The 19,958-nt window shown below is 42.5% G+C and overlaps 1 protein-coding gene across 2 annotated transcripts; it reads right to left on the reverse strand.

Annotated features, from left to right (window-relative positions):
- Positions 1-11,282: 11,282 nt before the first annotated feature.
- On the reverse strand, positions 11,283-16,385 carry LOC130459521 (amine oxidase [copper-containing] zeta, peroxisomal). 2 transcript variants are annotated; one of them, XM_056826949.1, is made up of 5 exons: positions 15,098-16,385; positions 14,626-14,956; positions 14,322-14,497; positions 13,426-13,536; positions 11,283-11,489 (listed from the first exon to the last, which is right to left on the reverse strand). In XM_056826949.1, exons 1-5 carry the CDS (start codon positions 15,121-15,123, stop codon positions 11,444-11,446), a joined length of 690 nt encoding a protein of 229 aa, XP_056682927.1. In that variant the 5' UTR covers positions 15,124-16,385; the 3' UTR covers positions 11,283-11,443. The 2 variants fall into 2 exon arrangements, with proteins under 2 accessions (XP_056682927.1, XP_056682926.1); XM_056826948.1 differs by having other exon boundaries at positions 14,315-14,497; positions 15,098-16,383.
- Positions 16,386-19,958: the final 3,573 nt, after the last annotated feature.

Genomic DNA, 19,958 nt, shown 5'->3' on the forward strand with positions numbered 1-19,958 from the left:
ACCCTTAGCGGACAGGGCTCGCCCACCTTCAGCGGGCGGGGTCTGCGTCACTAGCCGCGCAGGTCCTCAGTTTTCCAAAAATAAAGTCTTCAAATTCAAAATAGGCTCGCCATCTTCAGCCGGCGGGGTCTACGTCACAAACCGCGTAGGTCCTTATTTTCAAAAAAAACAAACGAACTTCAAAACAGACTCGTCCACTTCTATCGGACGGGGTGTCCACTCTTAGCGGACAGGCTCGCCATCTTTAGCCGGCGGGGTCTACGTCATAAACCGCGTAGGTCCTTATTTTCAAAAAGAACAAACAAATTTCAAAATAGATTCGTCCACTTCTATCGGACGGGGTGTCCACCCTTAGCGGACAGGCTTGCCATCTTTAGCCGGCGGGGTCTACGTCACAAACCGCGTAGGTCCTTATTTTCAAATTTCAAAAACAGATTCGTCCACTTCTATCGGACGGGGCATCCACCCTCAGCGGACAGGCTCGCCCACCTTTAGCGGGCGGGGTCTACGCCACTAACCGCGCAGGTCCTTAGTCGCTACAGCGATAACTTTTTCCTGGTTTTCCCTTTTCCAAAAATTAAAAGGATTGGTTTTCCGTTTTTTCCAAAAAAAAAGAGCGATGTGCTGATTTTCCTTCGTTTTACGTCCCATAAAAACAATGGGGTTTTTCTCGTTTAGCTAGCCCTGAAAATGAGAATCTTTTAAAACATTTTTACCTCGTGGTTGGGCTTGGCCAGGCCCAATTACACTTTATAGCTTTGATTTCGAAAACATTTGTAGCTACTCCCAATGACAAAGTGAGGGAGTTTCTACGCACCTTTAGATCCTTCCAATGACAAAGTGAGGAAGTTTCTATACTATCAGTTGACAAATCCCAATGACACGTGAGGGATATGTCGACATTTCAAGTGATGACCCTTAAGTCAAAAGTTATCACTCGGGGGCTCGTGAGACCCTCGCAAAACAGGTCACATACACCATGGCTTGTGTGACGCACTCCGTCTAGTACTTTGACCATCGTCTTACTCCAAGACTCAGTCAAAGTGGGGGCTAATTGTAGACACCTACTTTTGTCCCCATTCCCGAAAGGGAAAGGTTCGATGATGAAAGCATAAATCTCCACTTGACAACGCATCTCGTATAAAATAACGAATCTCTATTCCCCTTTTTATTTCACCCGAAACCTGCTATTTATAGAAACCTGCTAAAAATAGTAACTGCCGTAATGGGAAGCTGTTAAAAGTGGCAAGTCATAAAAGATAGAAACCTGTCAGAATTAGGTGTTGCACTCCAACATAAATCCTAAATGAGATAGAAAACTGTGAGAATCCTATTCCTAATATGATTCGGAAATAAGAGTTACGTATTAATTAAAATCCTAACGAGCCTAGAGTTCGTAACGGGCCCAGACGCATTCCGTCATGAAATTGATACGCACTAAAAGACTCGATTAAATCTCAAACTCTACGGATTTCAGGAATCCGAATCTAACTAAGAAAACAGCCCAGACCCTATTTTCAACGCCTGGCTCTGGGCGCCGAAATCTTCGGCGCCCAGGCCTGGGTGCTGAAAATACCTGGGTACGTGTTTTTTCCTAATTCTTTTTGGATTAGAACTCTGCAATTCTATCTTTCCACAAACTCTTCCCTATAAATACAGCCCCAAATTCGACGTGAAAAGAACACACAACACACAATTATATTTTGAGTATTGACTCTAAACCCCTAAGCCTAAGCCTCACGCTGCGAAATTGTTCACGCGTTCTGTCGCAATCGATCCATAAATCGAACAGAACGTTTTCTGTCCCATAATTTGAGATTCGTTAAATAAAAAGGAGAAATAGTAAAGTCAAAGTGGTTAGTTTTCTGAGAACCGTGCCGCACCTCTCAAGGGTGCGTCGTAATGTGCCCCTTCTCGATGATTTAATTGCTTTCCTCGCCCTTTTTATGAATTGTTAAACTAACTAAATCTGATTGTTCTATCACGCCTAACAAATATAATATTTTCGGGAAATTGGATTATCATGCTAGGTCCCTTAATGCTACTTAAATCAGATAATCGCGATCGATCTAGTATTATATGTTGCATATTATTAAAATCAACTCAGATTAGTTTAATAGTTAACGCATGTCCCTTCAATTATTTATGCTGAGCTAGTAAGGATATCCTGCCTCTGGAGTTATCGACGAGCGAAGTACTCCTCTCGGTAGTTACAGTCCCCCGAACCCTCAATCTCTACCTTGCGGGTGTATGTTGAGAGATCCCCACACCAGGGATCACAAGGGAACCTACGGCCGTCGTGGTCAAACATAATTGCACTCCCTTTATGTCACGATAACCGGGTTTTGTCAGTTTTTCTCATTGTCGTTAAAAACTGAATGGCGACTCCTATATTACTAGTCAATTGGGTGTAAACTCACAGGAAATCCAATTACACTTGATTGAATAAAAAGAATCGTCACACCCACGAGGGACGAGGTCACGCATTAGCCTCGTGCTTTTTCGACCCCTCACACATATCATATCATGTGTCGGGAAGTCCAAGTTCTAAAGTTCTAAATCATGTGGTGTGTCCTATAACTAGGAGTCCAAGGATCCCGTGGGTTCGCCGAAGAGGAGAGAGGTTGAAAAGAACTCCATCAGCCCTAGCCTCACTCATAGCCGGCATCGAACGAGCAGCCAGTTCATCTCCTACAAATCAAACTTCCAGTCCCTTTCAAGAATCAGTCCAAATGTCTGCCCCCGATCAACTCACCCAACTCATAGCAGCTGTCGCCACTCTCAGCACCAATGTGGAGAGCATAAGCAACCGACTGGGTATTGTGGAACAGGCCGGGCCCACCATTGACTTAACCAAGAAGATCGAGAGTCTGGTGAATAAGGTCACCAATCAAGAGAACTATTTTGACACCTCAATGGAGGATAATCTCAAGGGGAAGGTGAATCTGCCAGACAAATTCTCTGCCAATGACATTCCAAAATTCAAGTCGACTGACAATCCTAAGATCACCTCAAGAACTTCAGAGCTACAATGGCCATTAAGGGGGTCGAACTCGAGCTATACCCTGTGGTATTCCCTATGTCCCTAAAACCTGTCTGCCAGAAGTGGTATTACTCACTCAAAGAGCATCAAACCAGTACATGGGAAGCGGTCGCTCAAGCATTCATGGAGCAGTATCAGCCCAATATTCAACTTCAAACTACTCTAAGGGAGCTAGAGGTTCTCAGGCAAGGACCTCAAGAAGGCTTCACTAATTACCTCAACCGGTGGAGAGAAATGGCATCCCAAATGGTGACCCGACCCTCCGAGAGAGAATTGGTCAAGACTTCATTGCTGGACTTCTTCCGAAATATAATACTCACATGAAGTACCTAGGTTTGGAAAGCTTCAAGAGAACCTATGACATTGGGGTCGATATAGAGGACGACCTGATGAAAGCACCAACAGTCCCGGCTCCACAAGCTGAAAAGTGGAAGGGCCGGGTAAGAAAGCTGAAGCAACACACAAGGTCCACGAGGTCAACGCTCTAAAGGCTCCTCAAGGTCCAAAGCCGAACAATATCAAGAACAACACCAATCAGCGCAACTTTCAAGGCAGACCACAAAGGGTCTTTACAAACCTCGGAATGTCTTACAGTGAGGGCATTCGATCGGCTGGTCGAAAAGAAGGTCATCACACCACTCGGCCCTACACCCGATCATCCAGTCGACAAAAGTTCCAAGAGCTGGGATCCTGCAGCTCATTGCAAATACCATCGAGATAAGGGCCATGACATCGAAGACTGCTTCAAGCTCAAGCATTTGATCCAGAATATGGTCGACAACAAGACCTTGCCCCTACCTCCTGGAGCCAAACAAATTCCCTCGGTCCAAGCCATCTCCTATGATTGTAAAGATGAAGGAGAGGAATTTCCATGCAACTTAATCTCTACAATATACAAGCCAGGTTACGAGCTAATGGTTCCAAGCTTCTGCCATCTCCTTCAAAGTGCTCAAAACTGGGTGATCCTCGAGCCAAGGGTAACCACTGACATTCAAGAAAACATCTATCCCCTCGCCACCTTGAAGGCTTTGGGCTTTTCCGATAACGATCTCATGCTGACTGCCCAGCAGACCGTCAAACTCCAAGGTGTCACATACAAATTTCCTGGGAGTCCTCGATTTGGTCTTTTCCTTGGACACCTACTACAACAGTGCTGAATTCCTAGTCGATGTGCCTGCCAACTTCGATCTACTATTCGGAGAGCCTTGGTTCGAGGAAATATTGGACGGCCCTGCCTGCCTCACCCTCAAAGGTTCGAGCTTCCGCGACACTTCCATCAAACAAAAGTCGGATGTACGCTAGGAAAAAGATGAGTGCATCCAAGAATACTACTACAGGTGGGCAATCTCTGCTCGTACAATCAAGCCTGAGCTGCCAGAGGGAAAAATGGTGAGAATGTTCCTCTTAGGGCTCAATACTTCATGCAAAGGCTGCTTCGCTGCATTTCCCTACAGCACGTGGGACCAAGTCTGGGATAAAGTCTTGAAGATATGTGCATGTAGCCCCGCCTATGATGACTATGACGATAGCTTGGATGTTTGGGAATACCCCGAGAACTATCTTTACGATTAGTGTCTTTGTTCCAATCCAGAGTCTGTCTTTCAATTTTCGAGTCTAGCAATGAGTCTAAGAGTCTAGGACTAGAGTCTTGCATCAATCAAGAGCCTCTAAAGGCCGAGCTTCAAGTCAAAACAGTCGATGTAATGATTGCTGATTTCAATAACACATCAATTTCTGCTTACTCTTCGAGTTCTAATTCAAAACACAATCCTAATCCAAACAACTAACTAACCTTGAAATTCTAAAAGATATTGAAAATCATGAAAACAGGACGCCCATAATTGAGGAAACAGAAAAAATTAACCTTTCTAACAACGGTGATTCAAAACTAGTTCAGATTGGTCTAACTCTTTCTCAAGCAGAGCGGGATGATCTTATCAAGCTACTTTCAGAGTACATAGACATCTTCGCATGGTCCTATCATGATATGCCAGGGGTTGATCCAAGCATCGGTCAGCATACAATTCCCCTCATTCCAGGTTCAAAGCCCATCAAGCAGAAACTCCGTCGCATGAAACCGGACGTTTCCCTCAAAATTCAAGAAGAGGTCTCTAAGCAGCTAGAGGTCGGTTTTATTCGAGAAGCAAAGTATCCAGAATGGATCGCAAATGTCGTCCCAGTCCCAAAGAAAGACGGCAAAGTACGAATGTGTGTGGACTACAAAGATCTTAACAGGGCCAGCCCTAAAGACGGTTTTCCATTGCCTCACATCGACATCTTGGTCGATAACACCGCAAATCATGCCTTACTCTCTTTTATGGACGGGTATGCAGGCTACAATCAGATTCCCATGGAAGAGGAGGATATGGAGAAGACAACCTTCATCACTCAGTGGGGTACATATTGCTACACAGTTATGCCGTTCCACTAAAGAACGCAGGGGCTACCTATCAAAGAACATGCACAGCCATCATGAGCGATATGATTCATAGGGAAATTGAAGTATATGTCGACGACATGATTTTCATGTCCAAAGAGCGACACGAGCATACCTCAGTACTTCGAAAGTTTTTCAACAGGCTCAGGCAATACAACATGAGACTCAATCCTCAAAAGTGCGCATTCGGGGTAACGTCAGGCAAGTTGCTCGGATATGTTATCAGCTCTCGGGGCATCGAGGCTGATCCTTCGAAAAGCAAAGCAATTCTAGAGATGCAACCACCAACGAATGAAAAGGAAATTCGGGGTTTTCTCGGCAGACTACAATGTATTGGTAGGTTCATTCAAGACTCACTATGATCTGTGAACCGGTATTTCGAAAGCTCTGGAAAAGCGAGCCCAAAGTGTGGGATGACGACTGTCAGCATGCGTTCGACACTATCAAGAACTACTTTTCCCACCCACCAGTACTAAACCCAGCCATACCAGGGATTCCCCTCAAGCTATACCTCACAACAAAAGATTCAGCAGTAGGGGCCATGCTCACCCAGGAAGTTGAAGGCAAGGAGAATGTTGTATACTACATAAGCAAAAAGCTGATCGAGTACGAGACCAAATGCACTCAGCTCCAAAAACTCATCATCGCCTTGGTTTGGGCCACAAAGAAACTACGACACTACATGCTCTCCCATACTGTGCATATAATCAGCAAAGAGGATCCTCTCAAGTATTTATTCGAAAAACCAGCTCTCAACGGACGGTTTTCCAGGTGGTTGGTCATGCTAGCAGAATTCGATCTCAAATACATTCCGCAAAAGTCAATCAAGGGTTCAGCAGTCTGAGACTTCCTAGCCGATTGTCCTATCGAGGCAGAAGAGGATGATTACGACTTACCCGATGAGTAAATCTTAATGACAAGTGATGACAGCTGGTCAATGCATTTTGACGGTGCTTCAAATCAGAACGGATGTGGCGTTGGAGTGATTCTAGTAGCCCTAGACGACACCCACATTCCTATATCAGCAAAACTGCAATTCAACGTCACAAACAACGCGGCAGAATATCAAGCATGCATCATGGGCCTGGAAGCCGCCTTAGAATTAGGTGTCCAGAAACTTCGAGTCTACGGGGATTCCTCCCTAATCATCAATCAAATTTCCGGCAAATGGAAAGTAAGGAGCGAGAGCTTGGCTATATACCAGTCCTATCTTGAGCAGCTGTCTGAGCAAGTAGAAGAGCTTCGCTATACATACCTCCCAAGAGAGGAGAACCAATTCGCCGATGCACTGGCAAAGCTGGCCTCAATGATCAACATTCCAAATGGCATGGCCGAAATGCCACTTACAATTGAAACGCGTCAAGAAGTAGCATATGTCCATGCTATTGACGACGTCGAGCAAGACAGAGATGAACCTTGGTTTACAGACATTCCAAGGTATCTGCGAAATTCAGAGTATCCCCCGCACTTTTCAAGCAAGAATTAAAGGGCTCTACTACTACAATCAGCCAATTTCATCATAGAAGGCGGCATATACAAGAGGTCCCCTAGCGGCCCTAATCTCCGATGTGTTGACAAGCACGAAGCTCAAAGAGTCATGGAAAAAATACATGCCGGAGTCTGTGGCACCCACATGAACGGTAAGATGTTGGCCCTCAAGATCATCAGGGCTCGATACTACTGGACTACCCTCGAGCGAGATTGCCACTTCTTTGTCAAGAAATGTCCTACCTGTCAAAAGTGTGCGAATCCAAAGCACATTCCCCCATCATTGCTATACTCTCAATCATCGCCGTGGCCATTCTCAGCCTGGGGTATCAACGTTATTGGCAAAGTCACTCCAACGGGCACCAGGGGTCATGAGTTCATACTGGTCGCTATCGACTACTTCACCAAATGGGTCGAGGCCACGTCATTCAAAGTGTTGGGTTCCAAGCAAGTGGCGCAGTTCATACAAGAAAACATCATATGCAGATACGGAGTTCCTCACGAGTTCATTAGTGACCAGGGAACCCATTTTCAAGGAGAGTGTGAAGATCTATTCACCGAGTATAAAATTCAACATCATCGCTCTTTGCCTTACCGCCCACAGACCAATGGGGCAGTCGAAGCAGCCCAACAAGAATATCAAAACCATCATCATGAAAATGACAACAAATTACAAAGATTGGCCCCAGAAGCTGCACTTCGCATTATGCGGGTATCGAACTTCAATTCGCACTTCAACTGGTGCAACCCCATTCTCATTGGTCTATGGAATGGAGGCAGTACAACCTATCGAGCTGGAGATAGCTTCTCTAAGGATAGTCCTCGAAAGCAAAATCCCAGAAGCTGCATGGTTACAAGCAAGGTATGATGAGCTAATCATGCTTGATGAGCATCGGCTTCAAGCCGCTCACCATGTACAAGTCTATCAGCGCCGAGTGGCCAGACATTTCAACAAAAGGGTCAGAACCTGAAACATCAAGGAAGGCGAGCTTGTCCTGAAAGCCCTTCGCAAAAGCATCATGGACCCAAGGGGAAAATTCAAACCCAACTGGGCAGGCCCATACATTGTCAAGAAAATCCTCTCCGGGGGAGCAGTCGAACTAACAGACATCGATGGAACAGAATTTCGATCTCTAACAAACCTCGATCAACTTAAGAAGTTCTATATCTAAGTTCTATGTTCAAATTCAAGAATCCAATTCAAAGTCCTGTAAGGGTTAGAACTACGTCCGGCCTGATTCCTTAACGGGACACGTAGGCAACCTCATTTCGAGGCCCGGCCACTTTAATACAAAAAAATTCAAATTTTTTTCAATTAAGGGCATCCTAAAAATCAAATCAAATTCAAAATTCAATTGTTGTTGTCTTTATTCCAAACGTGCCAATTCAAAGCAAAGCATGTTCAAGCGGAATTTAACACAAAAACCATTTATTTGGCTCTAAAGCCTTCAAAGCTAATACAAGGTCAGGATCAAGTGAAGTAAAGTCCAAAAGCCTTTTTACTTCCTAAACCCATTTTCTAAACACATTTTCCAAACACATTCTTAAAACGCAATTCCTTCCAATACAACTTCAAACACATTAGCCTACAAAGACATAGAGTCGGGCGACTATGCTCTTGAGTCTTGGCACCTTGAGTACTATCCCCTGGCTCTTCCTGCAATCAATTATCAATCTTCCCCTTGCCCAAGCGGCGGGAGAAGGAACTCGCTAGTCTTCCAAGACGGGAGGATGATGAACCTCGTTTGGACTCCGAACGGTCAAGCACCGGGTGGGCCAAACTCCCGTCACCTTCCTCATAATCAGTTGATGCAGGGCGTCTAGCTCTAGAACCGCGAACTCTAGCTGGTTCGGAGAAAGAAATGTCCCTCTGGCTTGGGCCATTCATCCATACAATGTACCTTGCAGACAGATTATCAGGCTCGGGCGGGTATTGAACACTCAAGAATGGTTTGGCAACCCAATACCGCCTCCAAACTTCAAGTCGATTTTCATTCAGCGCAACAGGTTTCGGGTTCTCTTCAGCACAATCCGGGACTTCTTGTTTCAAGCCATACTGTCTCATCACTCTAGCAGGCGAGTAGAAGACCAGCATTGTGAGGCTTGGCACCCTCAAAGCAGTAGAACCTGGGGCATGTCTCATAGAAACAATCCCCCACCAAGGAACTACCCACCTTATACAAGATCCAATTCCAGAAAGTGCACTTCGCCACTCATCCAAAGAAAGCCGGCCATATACCATGCGCCGCACAGTGAATCCCTTTCTATTATAGCTTTCCATGTTCTCCGGTGGTGCCACCAGCATTAGCCTCTCCATAAGCCAGACCTTGGGGAGTATATTCAACCTTCGAAATACAAATACAAGTTCAATATACAAGAAAGCTCCAGATCCTTACTTGGAGTAATACCGGACTTTCGGACGGCAAGGAAGAGGGGTCCGATTTCAACATGTCAAGGCCCATCAATGTTTCGCCGATCACGAGCGGCATTAGGTCCCGACCATTAGCAAATTGCTCTACAATCTCTATTAGGGAGGCATCACCATTGCCAAACCCCTGTTTCGAAAAGAGGAAGCGAGCAAAGATACAAAAACTCAAGGCCCTCAAGCGGAAAGCCTTGGGGACGTCAACCCAGCAAAATAGGTGACAAGGAGGGACAAATCCACCCCTTTGCCATATACAACAGCACTCAAAAGTGGGGGCTTCAAGCCCAAATAGCTTTCAAAACCCAAGAACGCATACAAGTTCAAACTTTCAAACATACAAAAAAAACAAGCTTCAAAATTCCAAACCAGTTCCATACAACCATACAAAATTCAAGTTCCAAGCCGTACAATACAAGTATCATCCATACTGAAAAGTCAAACCAAGGCACGCTGGAACTCTCTACCATGCAGGGTCAGTCCGAGTCATCACCAGCCGTAATATCAATCACAGGCTCTTTACCCCTGTTGCGACTCCAGTAACGCTCCAGATCCCGATCCAGCTCTGTCCCGGGGGTACCAGGCTCCTGCTCCGAGATACGAAGAGTGCCAGGAGAATGATAAACTCCCTGCCGAGGGGAAGGGTACTGATATGGCGGCGGCATCCCCATGAACTGGGGTGGTGTCCCAAATATTTGAGCCTGACGCATCCTCTCCATCTCTAACCAATCAGTCCAAGCATCCGCACCCCAAGGCTGAGGAGGAACAAAAGGCCTCGAACTGCTCGCATCCCCGAAAGAATGCCTGGTGGGATCAACATATACAAAAGGGGCAGCTCCCCTACCAGCATCAGAATGCCTATGGAAAGTACCAGCACGGGACCCCTGTCCCAGATCCAAGCTTGGTTCTTCCTGCCTCAATGAAGTCTCCGCCTGAGGCTCCCTGTCAATGGCACCTCTACGACCTCGACGGCGCTCCTATACAAAGTACAAATCTCAAGAATCAACATCCAAGTTTTGGTTTTCCAAAATACAAATTTCAAAGTCAAGAAAAGCACCTCTCTGTCCCGGCCAGAAAGCTTCTGGGTCAGCTTGGCACAATGCATCCTCAAGGAATCAATCAGAAGCATCCAGCGACGCATTCTCACCCGAGGCGCCTGCATACAAAATTCAAGATCAATTTCTAGATACAAGATTACAATCAAATTCAAGCAAATACAAGTACTTAAAGCTGCATAAAGCTCAGGTACAGCATCATACGATCTCCGGTGCAGAGGAGAAGCTACAGGTATGGTCACCTCCACCTGTTCCCCGTCCGAGTTCTCATAGCGAACCACCCTATTAGCATAGGGAATGTCCTAAGGATCGACCGCCTCCTCCTACATACAATCATCCACTAGAAGAAAAAACCTCAAGTGCGGGCTCATTTTAAGGGGTTTAGTGCGGGCTTTTACATGTGCAGCACATGGCCTGCCCGCACTTGGTGTTTCTCAAGTGCTGCCAAAATATTTGCAGCACTTGATGTTTCAAGTGCTGCCAATTTGGAAAATGAGCCCGCACTTGACATATTTTGTGCTGCCAATTTTAGAATATAAGCCCGCACTTGATATATTTGGTGCTGCCAATTTGGAAAATGAGCCCGCACTTGACATGTTTGGTTCTGCCAATATTGAAAATGAGGCCGCACTTGACATAGAAATGGGCAGCACAAGCATAAAAATGAGCCGCACTTGATATATAAATGAGCCGCACTTGGCCTATAAATGAGCCGCACTTGGTCTATAAATGAGCCGCACATGATCTAGATTTGTTGTATAACCGATTTCCCTGCTACATATTATAATTGGACCACGCCACTGATTAACCTCCATACATCACATAAAAAGTATCCAATTATATAGATAATTAAATTAAATAGTATATAATTGGAAATATAAAAGTCGATTACATTACAATCATATGAAAAACTAGCATCCATAATTTAAGATTCAGTACAAGAAAATATTAAAGACAATCACTGGTAATGAAGTTTGCCAACATTTCTCGAACTTCATCTATCTCCTCGAAGGTGAAAGGCCGCTCCCTCGGATTATTGAATACCTTAAAAAGATCGACCATCAAAAAATATATATACACTATAGTTATATTATAAATATTGAATCGTACAATAAATTAATACTTAATTTGTTCATAACAAAGAAATAATGAACCGTATAATAATAAAATTGGTTAATTTCGGTCCCAACTTTCATCTAATGAACTTAAATGAGTATTTTAAAGCCCTTCCATGTTTAATACACTTAGTTTTATGTTTCAAAGACTCATTCTCACCCATTTTAGTGAAGTTATGCACATTTAAGCCTCGTAGTTCATTATCGGTCACATTTTGACTAAAATGGCTAATTTCGGTCCCAACTTTCAACTAATGAACTTAAGTGAGTATTTTAAATTCTTTCCATGTTTAATACACTTAGTTTTATGTTTCAAATACTCATTCTCACCCATTTTGGTGAATATATGCACATTAAGCCTGGTTAGTTAATTATCGGTCACATTTTGATTAAAGTGGCTAATTTCGGTCCCAACTTTCAACTAATAAACTTAAATGAGTATTTTAAAGTCTTTACATGTTTGATACACTATTTTTTATATTTCAAAGTTATTCTCACCCATTTTGGTGATGTTATGCACATTTAAACCTCGTTTGATCATTATCGGTCACATTTTGACTAAAATGGCTAATTTCGGTCCCAACTTTCAACTACTGAACTTAAATTAGTATTTTAAAGTCTTTCCATGTTTAATACACTTAGTTTTATGTTTCAAAGACTCATTCTCACCCATTTTGGTGAAGTTATGCACATTTAAGCCTCGTTAGTTCATTATCGGTCACATTTGGACTAAAATGGCTAATTTCGGTCCCAACTTTCAACTAATAAACTTAAATGTGTATTTTAAAGTCTTTACATTTTTGATACACTATGTTTTATTTTTCAAAGACTCATTCTCACCCATTTTGGTGATGTTATGCACATTTAAACCTCGTTTGATCATTATCGGTCACATTTTGATTAAAATGGCTAATTTCGGTCCCAACTTTCAACTAATGAACTTAAATGAGCATTTTGGTGAAGTTATGCACATTTAAGCCTCGTTAGTTAATAATCAGTCACATTTTGACTAAAATGACTAATTTCGGTCCCAACTTTCAACTAATAAACTTAAATGAGTATTATAAAGTCATTACATGTTTGATACACTATGTTTTATGTTTCAAAGACTCATTTTCACCCATTTTGGTGATGTTATGCACATTTAAACCTCGTTTGATCATTATCGGTAACATTTTGACTAAAATGGCTAATTTCGGTCCCAACTTTCAACTAATGAACTTAAATGAGTATTTTAAAGTCATTCCATGTTTAATACACTTAGTTTTATGTTTCAAAGACTCATTCTAATCCATTTTGGCGAAGTTATGCACATTTAAGCCTCGTTACTTCATTATCGGTCACATTTTGACTAAAATGGCTAATGTCGTTCCAAACTTTCAATTAATGAACTTAAATAAGTACTTTAAAGTCTTTACATGTTTTATGAACTTATTTTTATGTTTCAAATACGCATTCTCACCTATTTTGGTGAAGTAATGCACATTTAAGACTCGTTTGATCATTATCGGTCACATTTTGACTAAAATGGCTAATTTCGGTCCCAACTTTCAATTAATGAACTTAAATGAGTATTTTAAAGTCTATCCATGTTTGATACACTTAGTTTTATGTTTCAAAGACTCATTCTGACCCATTTTGGTGAAGTTATGCACATTTAAGCCTCGTTAGATCATTATCGATCACATTTTGACTAAAATGGCTAATTTCGGTCCCAACTTTCAACTAATGAACTTAAATGAGTATTTTAAAGTCTTTCCATGTTTAATAATCTTTGTTTTATGTTTCAAAGACTCATTTTCATGTGTGCATTTATGAAGCTTTATTAGGGCAGTTATTACACCAAAATAGTAGAAGCATTTTACCTTTTGAGCGCTAGAAGGTTTGATCCCGTGTAGGCCGAAAAACTTGGTAATGAGTGTGTTATCATATGTACGCACATTATGGTGATATTCAGGAAGCATCCGCAAAAGGACCTAAACCAATACACACAATCAGCAGAAAGTTATCATAGTGTCCAGATGGAATTTATAATAAATAATAGCAAATTGACATTTTAAGCATTCAACAGTTTAATCTAATCTAAATATGCAGTAGTAAGCATTGGCATAGTGCAATTCACATGTAGACAAGCTTATCAGACCAACCAAACATGCAAAACATCAATAACAGTTCCACTAAGTGTTCATTATTCATAATCAATCAACTTTCAAACTTGTGACACAGCCTCACAGATACATGGATACACCCCTTCCAAAATGATCCTTCTAGGAACTTCTAGAATATCTTTCCAAACAATAGGAAATTAGGACAATTATTAATACTTCTACAAGCTCAATTAGCACCCAGAATACAACTTTACATTCTGCAGGTTTAGAATACAAGCGTGTTAACTATAATCATTTCTGGCCAAAGATGTCCTCATGTCCATAGACAATCCCAGTTGATGGTTTAATCCCACTTGGAGTAATAGCATGAAGATATGTACAATACAATGTGTGCATTTATGAAGCTTTATTAGGGCAGCTAAATATCAGCAACACGAAAAACAATACAATGTGTGCATTTATTTTTTTGGGTTCACAAGTTTGCTTCCGGGTACAGCTAAGGCAGGTTCGTTTACTGTCCTCATAAAGCCTTCAAAAACAAGAATGACATTTCATAGTAACAAATTTGATTTATTGATTAGAGGCAGGTGGTAACTACAAAAGATGCTATTTATAGTCTGACAGTAGCAACTGAAGAAGTGATTACCTCATACCAATAATTCAGAACCTTTGAGGCTGGGGACAAACGAAGGTCCATAAAATCTGTCATCCAGCAGGGGACAAACGAAGGTCCGGAATTTACAGAACGATGGCCTCTACTTCCATCAACATATGCAACATAATGTATAACCAAACCTTCTCGTGGAGTAAATCCAATGCGGAAACTCCACTGCCAACCAGAAATAAGCAAAAGAGAGTGAGATAGTCTAATAAGAATAAATCAATAAGACAATTAAAATAAAAAGTTGCAGCTTCCAAGATAATGCTAAAAAACAGATTAAATAAGCAATAAAACACCTTCTGCCATTCAACATAATGGCCTTTCACGCAGAAGCTAGGCCCTTCAGGCTGAAGAATAAGCAATAGTTTTACATCACTTCTATCAACACCTCCTCTTGTTTCACCAGGAGTGTAATTTCTTAGTGGATCAGCAGGTGGTAGAGGAACAAACTTTTTGTCCTCAAACTCAATCAACATCATATTTTCCATATCAACAAAAACGTGAATTCCTTCAACTGGACGAGCATAACCATTCTCCATCGGGAAATCACTCTCAGTTCTGCAAAAAATAAGGGGCTTAGCAACCCTACGCCTTAGAATGTCAGCCTCGCTGTGATAACCAACGCACCTGCAGAACAGAAACAGTAACAATATTAAAAGAATGAGAAATCGTCTCCTTTTTACAGATCAAAAGGGAAAATAACTGAGTAATGAAAGAGACAGAACACAGATAAAGTAGAAACAAGGTAATGTTTATTTTGTAACTCACCATGCATCTACCATAACAAGATCCATATCCTCGATACCCCGTCCTTTTCATTGCCTCTTGGAATGGAGAATTTACAGAACCATTCAAGCTGACTCTCGTATCTGCAGATGGACATCAAAATAGCTTAAGATAATAAAATCAATCACCATTATATTATATAAATAATGTTATACCTCAATGTGAGAATGATTGCAAGTAAAGACGCAAATGGCACAAGCATGAGTTCGTATACCTTATCCCGATAGTGATGAACTTCTAATTATTAAAAAATTTGGTTATCATCCACGGTCAACATTCAATATGCCTCAATATAATCAGTAATCAAGACGTTTCAAGTCTTATAAATATATGTTATCCTCATTCATCACTTCATGTAATTCATGCATATACATAAAAGAACAGCCAGATTAAACCACTATTATCAAATCAAAACCAAAGCAGGGAATAAAATCTAGCATTATGAAGCAACGAACAAGGAGAAACATATTACAGAATACCAGCATCACTCACAAGCCTATTCAAACCATTTCCTATTCAAGATGCTCATGGACTGGGTCCAAAATTTATACACATAAACACATGACATGAAGCAGTATTTCGGAAAATAAAATAAAACGCAACAGAACCAGCCAGCTATCGATCATAGTCATATCAGAAGATTCAGACCAGTAGTATTCACCGGCATACAACAATTAGCCCTAACTTTTAAATAAAGTGTTCCAACTTTCAAGCTATAGATGAAATCAACAACATAAATTAAGCAAATCAGATAAGAATTTCCAGAAGAGAGAAGAAAGATTAACCTGGAAGAAAGATGAACCACAAAAAGATGAACAAAAGCACAACATAACCCTTCCAATTTACAGATTTCCAGTTATTATAAATTCGTCATTTCCTTATCAATTAGTCATCACAGTAACAAGCTTATAGGAATAAAGTAATTAAATTTAAATTACAAAGCTATAAGAGATAAAGAGCAGCGGTGACGCAGTGGGGGAACAGGTAGCGGCGACATGGTGGGGGAACAGCAGCGGCGACACGGCGGGGGAACAGCAGCGGCGACGCGGTGGGGAACAGAAGCAGTGGTGGAACATCAGAGATGGTGGGGTAACAGTAGTGCGGTGTATGCAGTGGCATTGTGAGTTTTAAAATTCGCGCCCAGACAATCAGAGTGGGGAAGGAGAGAAATCAGAGAGGGGAAGAGAGATAAGCTGGAAAATAAAGTTAAGGTGAAAAGCAATAACCAGAGAAGAGCAAGGAGAGAGAAGCGGGAAATGAAAACATTTTTGGGAAATATTTTGTGCGGCTCGTTTGTAAAATGAGCTCGCACTTGAATTCAAGTGCTGCCAATTTTCTAAAATTAGCCCGCACTTGTGAAAATGTGTTTTTTTTTTTTGTTGTACTCTCAAGTGCTGCCAATTTACTAAATGAGTCGCACTTGAAGGGAAGCACATGTCGATTTTTCCTCTAGTGATCCAATCATACAATCAAACCAACATACAAGAATACAAGAAAACAAGAATACAAGGTGCAAGATTCGAAAGCTCACCGGCAGTACGAAGCGTACAGGTGGAGCGAGTCTCCCCAGAAGGTCCTTATAGCGGCCCCTCCTATCTACAAAGTTCTCCCAAGGGAGGCAAACAGCATCGCCAGCATTCAAGTAGAGCTGGGCGAGTTCATCGTCCGGCGCCAACATGGATCCCGGTGGATCCTTAGGGACAAGCCTGTCCCCCGTACTGTGCTGAAGGGACACGCGCTCTCCCAATTACCACATATGGCGATACACGCCCGGGAGCAAGACCCGCCTCGAAGACAAGAAATGGGCCCGAGCGGCCGAAACAGGTATAGGCGCGTCAGCAAAAGGACGCCAAACCACCTACAGAGAAGACAATTCGGGAAACTATACAAATACAAGAAAACAAAACAGTACAAGAGTTTACCTCACTGACGGGTAGAACCCACCAAGCCCTGCGGGAGGCCGACAGAGGCACCCTCCTGCGCACCGCTCCTATCCAAGAGGCAGCATACGGGTAAGCCGCATTTCCAGCACGAACCGACGCCAAATTCGGGAAGTGGTTGTACATCCAAATCTTTCAAAAACAAGCAAAGTATCAGTCAAGTTCAAGATACAAGCATACAAGTACAAGATACAAAGTACAAAGAGACCCATATACCTCCAGCACACTCCACAAAGCAGCAATGCTCGGTTCGCCCTCGGGCGCAGTCCGAGAGGCCCACTTCATCTCATACAAGAGGTGGTCGTATGCCATACCTTCCCAGTTGAGGCTCGAAACAGCCCTCAAATCCTGCAAAGCTGTCAAGAAACCGATGTGCACCCGGTTGTTCCTGCTCGGGGCCATGACTCTGCTCACTAGAGCCAAGAGGTAAAGTCGAACCCTCTGCTCCGCAGATATGCCTACACTACGGATAGCATCCATGATCACCGTCACAGAAGCATGAGTATCATCATCCGCCAAATCGACAACAGGGCCGAGCAAGTCCCTGGCAGCACTCGAGAACCACTTCATCCTAGAATCAAAAATCACGGTCCTCTCGGAAAAAGGAAGGCCCGTAATCATGGAGAACTCGAAGGGAGTAATGGTGATCTCCCCTCATGCCATATGAAAAGTGTTGGTGGTATCCCACCACCGCTCCAGCAAAGCCTGTAGCCGGGGTTTGATCCCCGTTCTCCTCGAAGTATCTCCCATGGCACGCCAAAAATAGACCAGGCCCGTCTGCAACCAGATTCCCATAGCCTCCTCATCAGCACGGATGGCTCGAAAAGGCTTCTGAAGCTCCGCCAAGGACCAAAAGGTGCGAAACGGCTCTCCATCGGCCTATGGATGAACGAATCAGTTCAAAACCTATACAAGTTCAAAACACAAATTCAAAGCACAGTACAAAACTCACCAAGCCAGCGCGAGGGCGCTGAGACAAATGAAAGTCCGGTCGGAACACTAGATCAGAAGGACTCCAACCAGTGCCAACGAAAGCAGGTAGTCTCTGGGGAATCATGCCCCCCTCCGGCACATTTGTGGCAGCCGCTTCATCATCCGAAGCATCCTCCATACCAGCTCGAGCCACTGAGCGTTCGGCAAGCTTTCTTCGAGAAAATACAAAACATCCAATTATATAATTCAAAGTACAAAGATTCAAAATTTAAGTCCTATAATCTCTAACTGAGCAAGGTTGTGCCAAGCAAGGCATCTACAATTCCAAAAGTACAAAATTCAAGCGGACCCAAGCTCCGAGAAAGTCGAAGAATTTCAAGATTTTAAGAGCCAATAAAAAGCTCTTCTCCCCAGCGAAGCACATCCCCAAATGATTAACCCTGGGTACTCAAAAAATTCAAAGTTCAAAATTCAAGAATTCGAAATTCAAAAGTTTTGATGCCAAGCTCCGTCCTAACTCAAAGACGGAAGTGCAGTACTAGTACAAGCCGGAGTCGTCACAGCCGAACTGAGGTAGACTCTTTCCTTTTTTCTAACGCCCGTTTTGTGCAGGTACCGGCGTACAAAGAATGGTCTTGATTGCAGAACATCTTGATCATTCTCCGTCCCAAGTCGAAAACTTTGACTTGCGCTTTCCTAACCGAACGCTCAGTCAAAGTGGGGGCTTCTGTAGACACCTAATTTGTGTCTCCGCATTGGGATGATGACAATACCATTATCCTTGTTAGGTAGTTGGAGCAACTCCGTGCGGAAATTCCAATTGCTAAAAGCATGTACAAAATTCAAGAGCCAAAATCCAATCCCCGAGACCGTTCCCCTTCCGGAACTCGGTACAAAATACAAATTTTGAAAATCAAGTTCAAAATACAAGTACAATCTCACCCAATGGAATATCCCATTGGTTTTACAAGGCCCTTTCCACTCAAAATCATATAAGGCAAGTCAAATTCGGGAGCCGACCCACAAAACCGAGCAAGTCGGGCCTCGTCCCGTAAAACCGAATTCAAAAACCCGAAACGGCTTGTTTTTAGACGCAAAAATCAAGTCTTAATCCCCAAGCCATCACTACATGCCAAAGTCGTACAAATCGTACAATGGTACAGCAATACAATCCAAAAGCAAGGACGAAATCTTTCCGTCCTTTTTGGCAGCATCCACGCCACGTCACCAGCGCTGGGCGCTGGCATTGGCTGGCGTTTAGCAGCAAACTCCCCTATAAATACCCTTACTTCTGAGCAGTTTAGAGAGGCAAAATCGACATACAACGTCGTAATACAAAAATTTCACCTCAAAATTCAATACAAAAATCAATATAAAATCCTCCAAAAACACCATACAATCTTCAAGCTTTAAGCAATTGGGAGTTCAAATCGGAAAGCTTGCCTAAGCCTAACTAGGTAATTCCGAGTCCCAACCCTAATCTATTCAATGTTGATTTGATTTTCTATTTCAAAATGATTAGTAAGTTGGCATTTTTACTCTTAAAAATGTCACTTGCAACAATCATACATTTTTTCAAAATCCAAACTTATCAAAATACAAAAATGCAAACTTTCAAGATTCAAGGATGTTCAAAGTTGTTTGTGAGACTTCTTTGAACTAGAATCATTTTCAAACATGGAGTAATCAAAGATTATGCCTTTCTAATCTTTAAAGGTTTGGTCTTTGAGATTCAAGACTCCATTTTTCAATATACAAGTTCAAGTTTTCAAATTTCAAGATCCAACAATGTTTAGGGTTGCTCATGACTACTTCCCTAAACTAGGATTCTTTCAAAGTAAGAGCACATCAAAGATCTAACCTTTTCAAAATTTAAAGGCCGGATCTTTGAGATTCAAGTCTCTTAATTTCGATATTTCAAGTTCAAGTTGAATATTTCAAGTTCAAGTTCAAGTATTTCAAGTTCAATA

This window comes from Spinacia oleracea, chromosome 4 (assembly GCF_020520425.1).
Source record: "Spinacia oleracea cultivar Varoflay chromosome 4, BTI_SOV_V1, whole genome shotgun sequence".
NCBI lineage: Eukaryota > Viridiplantae > Streptophyta > Magnoliopsida > Caryophyllales > Amaranthaceae > Spinacia > Spinacia oleracea.